Source organism: Bidens hawaiensis, unplaced genomic scaffold, assembly GCF_021521415.1.
Source record: "Bidens hawaiensis isolate Kalapana, Puna unplaced genomic scaffold, B.hawaiensis_p1.1 tig00029060_1, whole genome shotgun sequence".
Taxonomy (NCBI): Eukaryota; Viridiplantae; Streptophyta; class Magnoliopsida; order Asterales; family Asteraceae; genus Bidens; species Bidens hawaiensis.
In genome coordinates this window covers 105,470-120,773 of record NW_027494791.1, presented here as the reverse complement: position 1 = coordinate 120,773, position 15,304 = coordinate 105,470, and the positions used below count along the sequence as shown (strand labels likewise).

The 15,304-nt window shown below is 37.8% G+C and overlaps 1 protein-coding gene across 1 annotated transcript; it reads right to left on the bottom strand.

Moving 5' to 3' along the window:
* Positions 1–149: 149 nt before the first annotated feature.
* LOC143578202 (putative pyridoxal 5'-phosphate synthase subunit PDX2) lies at positions 150–4,266 on the bottom strand. Its single transcript, XM_077061859.1, has 7 exons — positions 4,212–4,266; positions 3,994–4,121; positions 3,167–3,254; positions 2,990–3,063; positions 2,707–2,856; positions 1,308–1,405; positions 150–569 (listed from the first exon to the last, which is right to left on the bottom strand). Exons 1-7 carry the CDS (start codon positions 4,261–4,263, stop codon positions 434–436), a joined length of 726 nt encoding a protein of 241 aa, XP_076917974.1. The 5' UTR covers positions 4,264–4,266; the 3' UTR covers positions 150–433.
* Between the last annotated feature and the right edge of the window lie 11,038 nt (positions 4,267–15,304).

Here is a 15,304-nt window from a genome sequence, read left to right as displayed (position 1 = left end):
GTTTCATCTACATAACAAACAATGCTTTTCTTTGGTTCCACGTATATACGTTTTTTAAACAACTTAGAAGCGTATTATACCATAACTGGGTAGAAAAACTTAAAAAAAAATACAAGTACAACGGGGAGTGCGTTGTAAAGAATGGGTTAAATTGATCAATGATCATGCATGTCTTAGCAAATTGACTTGTTTCATTAAACATATTGGCGGGTCAACCTGTTTACATGAGATATAGCTTTGAAGGGTTCACTGCAACTAGAAAACTCAATTCTTAAGAAAAACAATATTTGAAAAGGTTTGGCTAAAAAGAAAAGTAGCAATAAAACAATTTCCATTGTTATATACACAAAACTGAAAGTTGCAGACCCTGTGAAGAGCCATTCCATTGTTAAATGACTCAAAGAATCGGTCACCTACATGATGAAATGTGTTGCTACTCGTATATAGGAAGGTCGGTTTTGGGTTGCTTGTTGTACAGGTAGCTTTCTGGATCTTCATAGTAGTTGCTGCTGCTACCTGCTGCGGTTATCTCGTTGTTGCTAGGCGACATTTTCATGAAGTAACTATGCCTGTAAAAACACAAACATCAGTGTATAACACACACGTCTTATGATTGAGTCGATTTAGGTTATGTTTAATCACTAACGGGTCAAATAGTTTAAATCAAAAGGTTTAGCTAAAAAATATACTATTCAAATGCATCAAATTGATTGGGAAAAAAACCGTTTTTGGACAAAAACTATATTGGGTCAAAGCAGCAGGTCCTGACCGGTTCAACCCACGCTAATAAAGAGCGAGCATGAAACCGAGAAAAAAAAAAAAAAAAAAACCTTAGCTGGAATAACTGACATGTCCAAACTAAATAACCGACCCCAGTAAAACGTACGATTTGGTTTATGTTTTTTGGACAATAATCGATTTTTCAGTTCGAGATGTAACCAAACAAACCATACCGAAAAAACGAATTTTAAGTAATTTATAAGAATTTGATAATAGTGTAAGCCCAAAAACTTTAGCTCCAAATATGTAATAATCGGTTAGTTATGATTATGGAAAAAATTTAGACCCAATTTATCATTTTTGGTAATTTTGTTTCAGCCCCAAATTTTCAAGCCCAACTGGTAAAACCAAAGCCAAACGGTTTTCAAAACTTTCGGTTTTTGATTTGTTTGAGCCCAAAACCAACCCATGCACACACCTATGTTATTACATTACCATTTTGACCCATTAGCCAGTGTGTCTAACCCATCCATGTCCCCACCTATTAAATTATATATAAATAATATAGAAGTGGAAATATGAAATACCATCTTGAGTCAATAGTCAATTCAGGATGAAATGCAGTTGCTAGTATATTCCCCTGCTTCACAGCTACTATCACTTTGCTCTCAGATTCAGCACTCCCCTAAAAAATAAACTGTCATGCACTCTAAAGATTTAAAATACAAATTCAGTAATCAGATTACACTATTACAGCTGCAACAACACAGAATTAATGTTGCGTGTTAAAAAAAATACTAAAAAAGTCATTAAACATGATGATTTTTATATAGTTGATATACTTAAAATATAAAAACACTCATAGAGCATACCTATAACACACTTAAAGTGTTAAAACATACTCTTATAGAACACTTGAACATACTTAAAAGTTAAAACATACATAATCAATAAACAGCATATAAATCTTAATTTGTAAGTACCTGAACCTAAACATAACAATAGTTTTTTGATAAGTAAGCAATGTAACCGAGTACAACCCAAACTGTTTACAAAATCTAACCAGTTTGTTCTTATAAATAACAAATCGCATAATCACACATAATAAATCTTATAAATATCTAATTATTTATCCTTATAGCCAACCTACATGACTAACAGGTAGGGCTGGCAATTTATACACGAGACGCGAATACACGACACGTACCTACACGACTTTAACAGGTAACAAGTAAGGTCTTAACAGGTTTCGTGTACTAAACAGGTAGACACGAAATTACCTGTTAATTTCCGTGTCTAAACAGGCAAAATACATGTTTACCTGTTAAGTACATGTTAAGTACCTGGTTAGATTTTTATAATTAAATATATATAATTATAAGTTATCCCAAACCCTAAATTCCTAAAACATTTTCACCCTATGCTTCTCAGTCATCACCAATCACGAACATTCCCTCTCCGACTTTTGTTTCACTAAACAGGTTGTCAAATATGTGTTTCTAAACAACTCTTAACGTGTATTACCGTGTTTTATCGTGTATACCAGGTAGTAACAGGTTCGTGTTCGTGTTTGGAATACAGGTACACGATAAGTTTTCGTGTCGTGTACAGGTATACACATTTCGTGTTCGTGTCTTATCGTGTATACCCACCAGCCCTACTAACAGGTTATTACTTCACATCACCCGACCCAAGTTGCAAAGATTCCACCCAGTGCAGCCTAAATTGTTCAAATACAGTATTATTTTACCTTTTGGCCTGTTACAGGCAAAACATAACCTGAATTGACCCATTCATAAGTACATGGTTAAAACTGAATCTCTTAACATAAATTAAGTAATTAACAGTCTAAATAGATGATAAATTGTATCTACTGATTAAAACAAATGTGACCATGTTTAAATAGTTATGATGCTAATACTATATAAAATTACAAACAACTAAAAGGTTTAACATATCAACTATCAAGAAACAAGAAACACTTACCTCTTTAATAGAGACAGAAGCCAGCACTTCAACACCAGGTCCCACTTCTAGAATTGCAGGAGCACGGATAAAAACACCACGAAAACTTGACGGGCCCCCTTCCTTAGCAGCAAGCTCTGGTACAGGAAGCTCGGCTTCAAAACTCTGAATCTGTATGCAACATTTAAAAAGAAAACATAAAAATTACATTCCCATTAAACCAACATTTTCGAATATTTTCAGTTTTACCTAAGGTCTTTATTGATAAAAATAACCATAAAAGTGTAGAAAGAATAGTACTTACTTGACTACCAAAGAAATTACGATGAACTGTACAATCAAGCCCTCCAACGAGTTCCTGACCTCCTATCTTCTGTCCTGAAAAACAGAACGGTTTGAAATTAACAAATGAAAAAATATATATGCTTATTAAGAAGTTTGATAAAATAAATTGCTGATAATTAATTAAACAAACTCTCACCAACTGCTTTATCTGCCAAGAAGATAAGACCAGCACAAGTTCCCCAAACTGGTTTTCCCATTCTTACAAACTCACGAAGCGCAGGAAACTACCAAAAGAGTACCAAGTGAGTTCAGATGTAGATAAACAATGTGATCAAATAACAATTAAAAAAAAATCATTTTTATACATTCTGACTATATTTTGTGGTTTGTTCTTAGGGTACTACGGGCACATGGAAAAGTACCCGAATTCATTTTTTTTCATTTTGTAAATTGAAACTACATTATATGTTTAAAAACACAAAAAACAAACACTTCCCATAACTTATATAAATAGAACAATCACATGGCACATATTTCTTTTCATAACTACCAGAGACACCCTCGTTCAAGTCAAACTCATCCGATGAATCGAATGGAAGTATTAAATTGCGACTCATTTTGTCAGATAAAATTTGAATGAAAAAATTGTTTGTAGAGTAGAATAAATGAGAAAATGGAATTGGTATTTTTGGTGTGAAAACAATGAATAGAAATGAGTTCATTCATATAAGTTAATGAAAATAATTTTTTTAACACATTCACAATCAGTTTCAACTTTCAAGTACCCGAAAATGCAAACCGATCCCCATACCCGAAAGGCCACAGCGATGTTATCACCTTACCTAGCTAGCCCGATTACACCGAGATCGCCCCTGGTACCCTTACTGGGATTAAACTTAGAGAGAACATCAAGATTCAAAAATACCACAGTTTTAATTATAAATTTTCACAGAGGAGTTTGGTCGAACACATGGAGTGCAAAAAAAACATGCAACAGATCATCTCAATATAAAGCAAGCTCACCAGATTGTGCAATTCAGCTAGCTTGGCCATGGTGGTGCTCTCACCGCCGGGAATAATAAGCGAGGTAATATTATCCAGCTGCTCAGCCTTCCGTATCTCCACCCCCTTTACCCCAATCCTTCTTAAGGCTGCATATAAACACAAACATATGAGTTATTGAAATTTAAACATTGTGCATGCAAAGTGAGATATGTGAATTGAATTGAATTGAATTGAACCTGCGAGGTGTTCATTGAAAGACCCCTGTAAAGCAAGAACTCCCACCGCCATTGATAATGAAATAAATAAAATAAATTGGTGTGTTTGGTGGTGGGTTTTTGGAAAAAGGCTGCGGTGGGTGGGTGGGTTCGTGAGTCGTGTAAGACTTTCTGTCACTCGATATTTGACTACACTTCTGTGTACTATGTAGCGGGAATAAATTGTGGGATAGTCTTTAACCACGTTTAATAGTAAGTTGGGTTGTCCATGAGATTTCGGGTGTTTTAGACGATCATTATAAAAATGATCTTTAAAATGACTGTTTTTAGAACCTCTTACAAAACTTTATTCATGTCAGGACTTAGGGGGTGTTTGGCTTAGCATTTTTAGCAAATCTTATATCTTTTTTTTATAAAATAAGCTTAATTTAGTGTTTGATTTAGTTTTTTTAGTTTAGGCTTATAAACTTATACAGCAGCGCGGTGGTGAAACCTATCTCGATGAAGGCTTGGCCCGGGGTTTATCCCGGGTTCGAGTCCAGGGGGGCGGTTTTACCCATTCCACGGGGTTTCCGCGCATCTGGGGTGGACCGGCAGTGGCGTATCCCGATTACGGGAATTTAACCAGTACCGGGTTTGGAGGGTCTCTGTTTGGTTGTTCAAAAAAAAGGCTTATAAACTTATATAAGTTAATTTGAAGAAGCTTATTTGTAATAACCAAACAAAATAAACAAATAAATAGTAAACATAAATTTTAATTCGAACTAGAGTGGTCCCCCACTTGTGGCCTAGTGGTAGGAGGCTTGGGTCTTCTTCTGTGGAGACCCAAGATCGAATCTCACTTGTGTCATATTTGGGTAAATATTGACAATAAAATATTTGAACTAGGCCTTTTGCAAAGGTTGCCGGTTCAAACTCAGAGTCCACCCGGGTTTTCGTACCACCGTATGTTACACCAGAAAGTTAAGTTTCTAAACTAACAAGTTAAAGATCACTTGTTATAATATCACTTAGATATAAATATGAGATTTATGTACATCCATGGTATTTACAATGCAAATAAAAAAAATAATACGTTTCAATCACATAGAATATATCATATAATAATAATAATTATCAATATAGTAATACAGTATATGAAAACTACTACAATGAATGTTTATGGAAATCACACGCCACACACACGTCTTGAGACATGAAGCAAGCTACCATCCTCATGTCACCTGAGAACAATCACATGCTACCAACAAGCTAGGCGCATGTTACCAACCTCCGTCCATAAACCCTACTCCGGACGTCATCTCGCTAACCGTGATAATAAGTTTCAAACTCCTGCTATATATCCCATTGTAAAATTTCAGTACAAATCCCATCTCATCTAACTTCCCTGCTATTTATACTCTGTTACAAGAATCCGACGACTCCGACTCTCTGGCGAAATCAAAATAATACCATTACTGCCTATCTTCACCTTTTTAGTAACTTCTGAGTTCACCCTTATATTCCGAAACCCCATGCATAGCTCGAACCAAATTTCCGATCAACATATTCGTTTTCTAGCGAACTATTGAAGAAGACATATCAACAGTAAGGTTTATGTTATTATTTTATTGTTTCACCATTTGATTCATATATAAAACGGTTAAGCCCAAACCCATTAAACACTTGGTCAAGATCCGACATTCATCTGTTGCACCTTGTTTAAATCTTCAAAACCCAAACTTTATTGAATAAATTATCTACTAATTCATATGGTTGTTAAAGTAGGTGGATAAGACAACTTTTGTTATCTTGAAAACTGACATCCACCATGACTTTGTTAAATCCATTATTAAGAAACTTTAAGCATTATAATAATAATAATAATAATAATAATAATAGTAAAGAAAAGCAGCCCGGGATTGATTTTTATTTCATCTGTATTTATTTATATTTTATTATTATTAAAACCTAATTTCATAATACATGACATAAACTATTATTCTTTAGTAATAGTAAATCTCACAAGATCTAATCATGAACTACATATTTTAACTATTGTAGTATAAATAATAACAATAACGACATAAGTAATAAAACTTGGATATATATATTAGTTTCTTGTATAATATACTAAATATCTAAAATTGAAATTACAGAATTTAGTAATTGTGCTTTGGTACAACAAATATAATTCTAAAGAAATATAAATTACATGTAGAATTGGCAAACGCTTATAAAACAAATCGGTATTACTTGGAAGCACTAAAGGTACGGATCCTTACCCTCACTTCCATTGCTTTCATATTTAATTAAACCCATTGTGTTAATATATATTTTATAACTTCTCACGTCTTTGAATTATCATTTCATTTGGATGTCCGTTGGATTCCAGTTCTGATTAAACATTGGATTTAGCTTTCATGTCATGCGATATTATTATGTTTGATTATACTCATTATCGCATGTTCCGATATATGTTACGAAAATATGTTTGCTATGAGTTATATGAATAAGTTCATTTGTATTCCGATACCCTGAGTGTCGCTTCTCGTGGAGTGTCCCACGAGCATGTTGTTGCGGCACCGACAACATGTGCACCACCCGTGACGGTGAGATCAGTTCAGGACGTCTCTTAAGTACAAGTGGTACATATGACTATTAGGAGGCGTATGGATCGGTCCTAGGATTAATATAAGGAGATGGATAGCGGGTATGCCAACTCGCCATCTCATGTGATAAATATGCAGGAGTAGCTACCTGTATGTTGACACGTTTTATGTTCGCTCATGGGTACATCCATATGATACGATTGATTTTCTTTAAGTTACTTTGCATCGTATCATTATCATAAGTTCAATCTAGGTTACGTTTCATTAAATCATTTTGAGCCTATTATTCCGTATTGAGCATTCGGCTCATTCCGTCGTTTTTATTTTTTTATTATTATTTTTTTTACAGGTACACAGGTTACTATGGGCAGGGTTAAGAGAGAAGAATAAAGCATCAGGATCATAATAAAATATCTTTTAATCGTACTAGTTTGTAAAATAGTCTTAAGTCTACCTTATCTAATGTATTATAAGTTTGACAAGTAAATAAATAAAAGCATGTCTTTTGTTTAGAAACCATGTTTATTGTGACACGTTAGCCCAATCCGGGCCGGGGTGTTACATTATTTGAAGATGTTTTTTAACTTATTTGAAGAAGCTTATTTGTTTAAGGGGGATAAACTACTCATTTGCCTTCAAATGTTGATGGATTAATAATATTGAAGTAACTTATTACTATAATAAATTAAAAATGATGGATTTAACAACTTATTAAGATGTCCAATCAACTTGTAGAATATAAGCTAATCCAAACATTTAAAAAGAGTTTATCAAATGATATCAAATAATCTATAAGCTTAAAAAAGATATAAGCATAAATACAAAAATATAAGCTAGGCCAAACACCCTCTAACTTCAATATTTTTATAAAAAGCAATGTCTGTATCACTTAATAAAAAAAATAATTGTAAGTATGAGATATTATTGTCAAATGGATCCTAACATAAATTATTAATATTCAGTTTGTCTCTATATACATAATTTATTATTCTCAATTTTCTTTCCTATCAATTCATATTATATTTTCTGAAACTTCAATATATTACGTATATGCATAAAAAATCAAGTTCCAATAATTCTCCAAAGCTAACTTTTCCACTATTTTCAAGGCAAAGAGCAGCCTATATATATAGACTATCAACCATTCCCAAGCCCCACATGCCTTGTTTTGGCATGTATTCTCGTACACCACAGCCACAACTTCATCTATAATTCTTAGCGATCTCCTAAAAATCACCACTAAAATAACTAACTATATGTATCGTCTAGCTATCTAATCAATTCAGACAAACATTTTATTTATCCATATCAACCATAACTCACCGAAAATTGCAGTGTTCCATCAATCATATGGACTGTTGGTCATCGTTTGTACCATCATTAACTCATATGGGTCATCTTCTCATTTGGACTATGATGTTTGCTACATGTAGCACCCCTCAAATTGAAGGTGTATACAAATCCACCTTGGAAATCGTGCTTGAACGTTGATGACCAAATAAACTCTTTGTGAATACATCGGCAAGTTGATTAGCTGTATGAGTATGAGTCATGTAGGGGTATGGTACTAAAACCCGGTTCTACGACCCTAAATCTATTATGTTTGGCTTATTTCATTTCATAGACTAATACGATGTTATTGGGCTGAGGGGGTTTTGTGGAGGTAACCCTAGCTGGGCTAGGCCCATTAGGGTACCATGATGGTGGCCATGAGACTCTATATAAGGAGGTCTCCACCTCCTTATCATGGTCATGCTCAGTAAGAGCCACCACCACTTTTTGTGTCTGTGAACAAGAAATCCTCAGGATATCTTAGCAGTCGCCTCCACACCCCCAGAAAAGCCATCGCAGGTCTCACAGTTGCAGGTCGCCGGCGCAGCCGCAGAAGAAGAAGAAGATCAAGACGTGGTTCGTTCATCTCGAAAATCCGTGGAAACATCGTCATGGATCAGGTAAGATTCATTTCGTGCTTCGACATTTGCGCCATCCGTGGGACGGCAACGAACTGCCCTTCGATCTTCATCTCGGCTGTCAGATCTCTCCCAAGAAAAACGCAGATCTGGAAGTTTACAGAAAAAGGCTTCAAAGCTTGTTCTATTTAAAGCTCAAAAAGATCCATAGATCTAAAAAGAGGCTTCCAGATCTGGGCAAGAAGGAAAATCCGTGATTCGAATGATCAGATCTCCGAATCTGTGAATCTGTGATTCAGGATCTCCGAATCTGTGATGGTTTTAAATCTGCTCCGAATCTTCAGATCTGTCCAGATCTGATTCACAGATCTAGGTCTAGATTACAGACATGGATTTTAGGTCTAAAGTTGCAGATCTGACTCTTAAATTGCAGATCCAAAAGTTACTAGACTTCCGCCGCCATGTACGCACGCCCGGGGGTTCTCACTCCGCAGCCGTGCATGTGCCGCCGCGGAATCCACCATCTGGGTTTTGCGCAAGAGACCTCCGCCACGCACACGCACTTGCGAGTCACCACTCTATCGCCGTGCATGCGCGCATCAGGCTACGCGCCAAACTTCAAGGTTGGGAATCCTCCTAATATCCCATATGGCTACGCGCCAAACTTCAAGGTTGGGAATCCTCCTAATATCCCATATGGCTACGCGCCAAGGTTGGGAATCCTCCTAATATCCCATATGGCTACGCGCCAAACTTCAAGGTTGGGAATCCTCCTAATATCCCATATGGCTACGCGCCAAACTTCAAGGTGGGGAATCCTCCTAATATCCCATATGGCAACGCGCCAAACTTCAAGGTTGGGAATCCTCCTAATATCCCATATGGCTACGCGCCAAACTTCAAGGTTGGGAATCCTCCTAATATGCCATATGGCTACGCGCCAAGGTTGGGAATCCTCCTAATATCCCATATGGCTTCGCGCCAAACTTCAAGGTTGGGAATCCTCCTAATATCCCATATGGCTACGCGCCAAACTTCAAGGTTGGGAATCCTCCTAATATCCCATATGGCTACGCGCCAAGGTTGGGAATCCTCCTAATATCCCATATGGCTACGCGCCAAGGTTGGGAATCCTCCTAATATCCCATATGGCTACGCGCCAAGGTTGGGAATCCTCCTAATATCCCATATGGCTACGCGCCAAACTTCAAGGTTGGGAATCCTCCTAATATCCCATATGGCTACGCGCCAAACTTCAAGGTTGGGAATCCTCCTAATATCCCATATGGCTACGCGCCAAGGTTGAGAATCCTCCTAATATCCCATATGGCTTTGCGCCAAACTTCAAGGTTGGGAATCCTCCTAATATCCCATATGGCTACGCGCCAAACTTCAAGGTTGGGAATCCTCCTAATATCCCATATGGCTACGCGCCAAACTTCAAGGTTGGGAATCCTCCTCATATCCATATGGCTTCGCGCTAAACTTCAAGGTTGGGAATCCTCCTAATATCCCATATGGGTACGCGCCAAACTTCAAGGTTGGGAATCCTCCTAATATCCCATATGGCTACGCGACAAACTTCAAGGTTGGGAATCCTCCTAATATCCCATATGGCTACGCGCCAAGGTTGGGAATCCTCCTAATATCCCATATGGCTACGCGCCAAACTTCAAGGTTGGGAATCCTCCTAATATCCCATATGGCTACGCGCCAAGGTTGGGAATCCTCCTAATATCCCATATGACTACGCGCCAAGGTTGGGAATCCTCCTAATATCCCATATGGCTACGCGCCAAACTTCAAGGTTGGGAATCCTCCTAATATCCCATATGGCTACGCGCCAAACTTAGGGGTTGGGAATCCTCATACCATGTGTTCACGCATCACATATGCTCACGCATATTACACATGCCAAACTGCAAGGTTGGGAATCCTCCTAAGATCCCATATGGCTACACGCCAAACTTAGGGGTTGGGAATCCTCATACCATGTGTTCATGAATCACATATGCTCACGCATATTACACATGCTTACGCATCACATGCTCTCACATGTCACAATCTACACGCACGCGCACGCAACATCTGCGCGTGGCGCATAACACAAAACCAAAGTCTACGCGCACGTGCATGCAACATCTGCACGTGGCGCGTGACATAAAGTAGCCCGTAAGTCGCCTCACGCGCAGGCTTTATTATTCACAGCTCATAAGACGCCTCGCGCGCAAGCTGTTATTATTCTTACAGCCCGTAAGTCGCCTCACGCGCAGGCTTTTATTATTCACACAGCTCATAAGACGCCTCGCGCGCAAGCTGTTGTTATTCTTACAGCCCGTAAGTCGCCTCACGCGCAGGCCTTTATTATTCACAGCTCATAAGATGCCTCGCGCGCAAGCTGTTATTATTCTTACAGCCCGTAAGTCGCTTCATGCGCTGGCTTTTATTATTCACACAGCTTATAAGACGCCTCGCGCGCAAGCTGTTATTATTCTTACGGCCCGTAAGTCGCCTCACGCGCAGGCCTTTATTATTCACAGCTCATAAGACGCCTCGCGCGCAAGCTGTTATTATTTTTACAGCCCGTAAGTCGCCTCACGCGCGGGCTTTATTATTCACAGCTCATAAGACGCCTCGCGCACAGGCATTATTATTCTCAAAGCTCGTAAGACGCCTCTCGCGTGCAGGCTTTTATTATTCTCAGCTCGTAAGACGCCTCTCGCGCGCAGGCTTTATTATTCTTAGCTCGTAAGTCGCCACTTGCGCAGGCTCTATTATTATAGCTCGTAAGCCGCCTCACGCGCCAGCTTCATTATTCTACAAGCTCGTAAGTCGCCTTGCGCGCCAGCTTCATTATTCTACAAGCTCGTAAGTCGCCTCGTGCGCCAGCTTCTTTATTATTTTACAGCTTGTAAGCCGCCTCACGCGCCAGCTTCATTATTCTACAAGCTCGTAAGTCGCCTCGCGCGCCAGCTTCTTTATTATTACAGCTCGTAAGTCGCCATGCGCGCAGGCTCTCATTATTCTATAGGCTCGTAAGTCGCCGCACGCGCCAGTTTTATTACTTTCACAGCTCGTAAGTCGCCTCACGCGCCAGCTCAATTATTATTCTTATAGCTCATAAGACGCCTCTCGCGCGCAAGCTTTATTACTTTCACAGCTCGCAAGTCGCCTCACGCGCCAGCTCAATTATTATTCTTATAGCTCATAAGACGCCTCTCGCGCGCAAGCTTTATTACTTTTTACTTTCACAGCTCGTAAGTCGCCTCACGCGCCAGCTCAATTATTATTCTCAAAGCTCATAAGACGCCTATCGCGCGCAGGCTTTTATTATTCTAAGCTCTTAAGACGCCTCTCGCGCGCAGGCATTATTATTATTTTAGCTCGTAAGTCGCTTCTCGCGCCAGCTCCATTATTGTTATAACTCGTAAGTCGCTTCTCGCGCCAGCTCCATTATTATTATTATAGCTCGTAAGTCGCCTCACGCGCGAGCTTCATTATTATTATAGCTTGTAAGTCGCCTAGCGCGCAGGCTTTTATTACAACATGTCACCATCATGAAGAAAACCTCTCAAAACTCAGACAATAAGACAAGGCCAAAGAAAAGGGAAAAAACCGCCTCACACCTTATAAAGTCCAGCGCTCCACCTAGACGCTTGCGTGCCCAGGAGCAACACTGGACTTGGGGGGGCTTGTAGGGGTATGGTACTAAAACCCGGTTCTACGACCCTAAATCTATTATGTTTGGCTTATTTCATTTCATGGACTAATACGATGTTATTGGGCTGAGGGGGTTTTGTGGAGGTAACCCTAGCTGGGCTAGGCCCATTAGGGTACCATGATGGTGGCCATGAGACTCTATATAAGGAGGTCTCCACCTCCTTATCATGGTCATGCTCAGTAAGAGCCACCACCACTTTTTGTGTCTGTGAACAAGAAATCCTCAGGATATCTTAGCAGTCGCCTCCACACCCCCAGAAAAGCCATCGCAGGTCTCACAGTTGCAGGTCGCCGGCGCAGCCGCAGAAGAAGAAGAAGATCAAGACGTGGTTCGTTCATCTCGAAAATCCGTGGAAACATCGTCATGGATCAGGTAAGATTCATTTCGTGCTTCGACAAGTCGGTTAAATTAAATCATCCTGAAGTTTCTCCCGAACAAAAGGACAGATAACTCAATGTGTTTCATCCATTGGAAAACCATATTTTTAGCAATATGAATAGCAACTTAAATGTCACACTTGAGGGAATGGAAGCAATGTTAAGAATTTGAAACTCAGAAAAAAAAACGAGTTAACCAAACTAAGTTAACTAACTATTGCGTAACTCATCAAATAGAACGATAATCGGCCTCGACATAACTAAGAGAAACAATGTATTACTTCTTGAGATTCCAAAAAATCGGACTATTGCCTATTAAAAAAACCACTAACAGTTGCCAGAGTGTTAAGACATGAAACACAATCAAAATCTACACTATATTACTAAAGTAAACTCCGACGTATTATTAAAAAAGACGTCCTATGAACAAGTGCCCTTTACGTAGCTAAGAGTATGCGCGGTTGTATCCCAACGTAGGACCCTAGGGTCACTCATAAACTAACCGAGAAACGAAAAAAGAAATGCTAAATTTGAGCTTAAAAGTTTTAATTCCCAATAAATAGTTAAAAGAATCAATATTATTAAAGGAAATGGTGTTGGGCTTAGATATGTTACTATGTGTTATCGTCATGTGTGATTTTCCATTTCAATTTTCTAATAATTCAAACAGGGTAAACTGTAAGTTTTAACTTATATGTATTTAATGATGATTAGCAATAAACTACTCTTTTATTTAGAATAGAAAGAATGGGAGTTTGGACATTATTACATTACAAACTATCCAACCAACATGATGTCACCGTCGGAATGGGCTACAACCATGGCTACATTATTTGAGCAATTTTGCAAGAAATATTCATTCACAGATAGATAGATGCTTTCTTAGGGGCTGTTTGGCAAGTGCTGAATCATCAAGTGCTGAACCATTAAGAGGTCTGAATGATTAAATGACTCTGAATCAGTAAGTGCTGAACTAGTAAGATGTTTGGTTGGACCTCTGAATAACTCTGCAGAATGACTATTTTACCCCCTCTTAACTATTTCGTGTTGAATGAAATATATTTGTTTAGTCAGAGCGCTTAATAACTATACTGAATGACCAAAATTTCATTATAACCAACCAAAATACATTTTAAAAAACAAACTTTCATTATAACCATCCAAAATACATATTAAAAATAGTTCACCAATGCACGCACTGACACAAATAACTTAATAATACACTCACAAATAGACTGGATCCTTAAATACTTAAATATCAAACAACGCTTGAGCTATATCTCCTTGTTCACTTCATGGTTCGGAACCTAAAAAAGTTGTTTTAAGAAACGATTGTAGCAACGTCGCCCCGACTTCTTTCATGCACATGCTTGCTTGCTTGCTTGATGAATCTTTATAAGCTTTCACATAGCTTCCTGCAAAGATTAAGTACCAAAAGAAACCATGAACACAAGTTTACAACATGTTAAAAATGTCCTATTAAGACTAAAGTTAGACAACACATTGAGATTAAAAAGAAAAAGTAAAAAAAATAAGAAACATGTCACCAGTTCTTACAAATTAGGTGAAAATCATAAATAGTCTTCGGAGTTCGCCTAAAACTTTAACTGTGGCCGGGAAAACAGATGTAACTGGTGGAGTGCATAGCTCCTTTTCAGATTCAAGTCAACCATCGTATGTTTTAACTTCTCTATCATTAACCAAATAATATAGCTAAAGCAAATAGTTTATACTAACAACCCCTAAACACCATGCATATAATATATTTATTCCAAAAACCTCAAATCTTGTTTTAAACTTTTAATAAAACCATCATCAAATATTAAAACTTAATGATTATTATTATACCTTCAGAGAAAGGTGCAAATAATTTGACTCTTTTTGCATTGTAACATTAAGTTTTTCATTTGGAAAAAGTGGAACTTAAGGCCACTATGCACTGTCACATTAGTACATTTTACTAGTGTGATAACAATTGAAAGGAGTTTTTAACTATAATTAGAGTATGTAGTGAAAGACCCTAAACAAACAGAGCGTGAAGTTCATGAAACCAAAATACAATAAACTATAGTGCAGTAACTACTCATCATAAAGGAAACCTACATTAACAAAAAATTATCATGTAATGATAAACGAAGGCAACAAACACTAAAACATAACTATAGTGTAGTGACAGATGAACACATCTACATTAACAAATACGTTATGACAACTACAAAAATAAAATAAAACAAATCAAGCAAACGACATGTCCCTTTAAAAAAACACAAACTAACTAACATGCAATTTAAAGCATAAAAACTTTTGTTAATTACCTGATAAGCAGCTTGTGATCAGTTCATTGGAGTAAAGACAGGTGCTAGTCGTTTTTTATGCCTCTTGTAGCCATGGGTTTTGATCAGTTCATTGCATGATTTTTCAAGGAGTGTTGCCATTGCTTCATTAAAGAAAACCGCAAGCACATCGGTCGTGCCTTTGGTTTAGCATTAATACGGTACCTGTTCAGTAACTTTTT

What these genes read in the sequence shown, in the direction of transcription:
- LOC143578202 (XM_077061859.1), bottom strand. Translation starts at nt 4,263, where the DNA reads ATGGCGGTGGGAGTTCTTGCTTTACAGGGGTCTTTCAATGAACACCTC. An exon ending in TTTCAATGAACACCTCGCAG is followed by an intron (nt 4,122 to 4,211) that starts GTTCAATTCAAT and finishes GTTTATATGCAG; the next exon opens with CCTTAAGAAGGATTGGGGTA. An exon ending in CTTCTGTCTCTATTAAAGAG is followed by an intron (nt 1,406 to 2,706) that starts GTAAGTGTTTCT and finishes TTTATTTTTTAG; the next exon opens with GGGAGTGCTGAATCTGAGAG.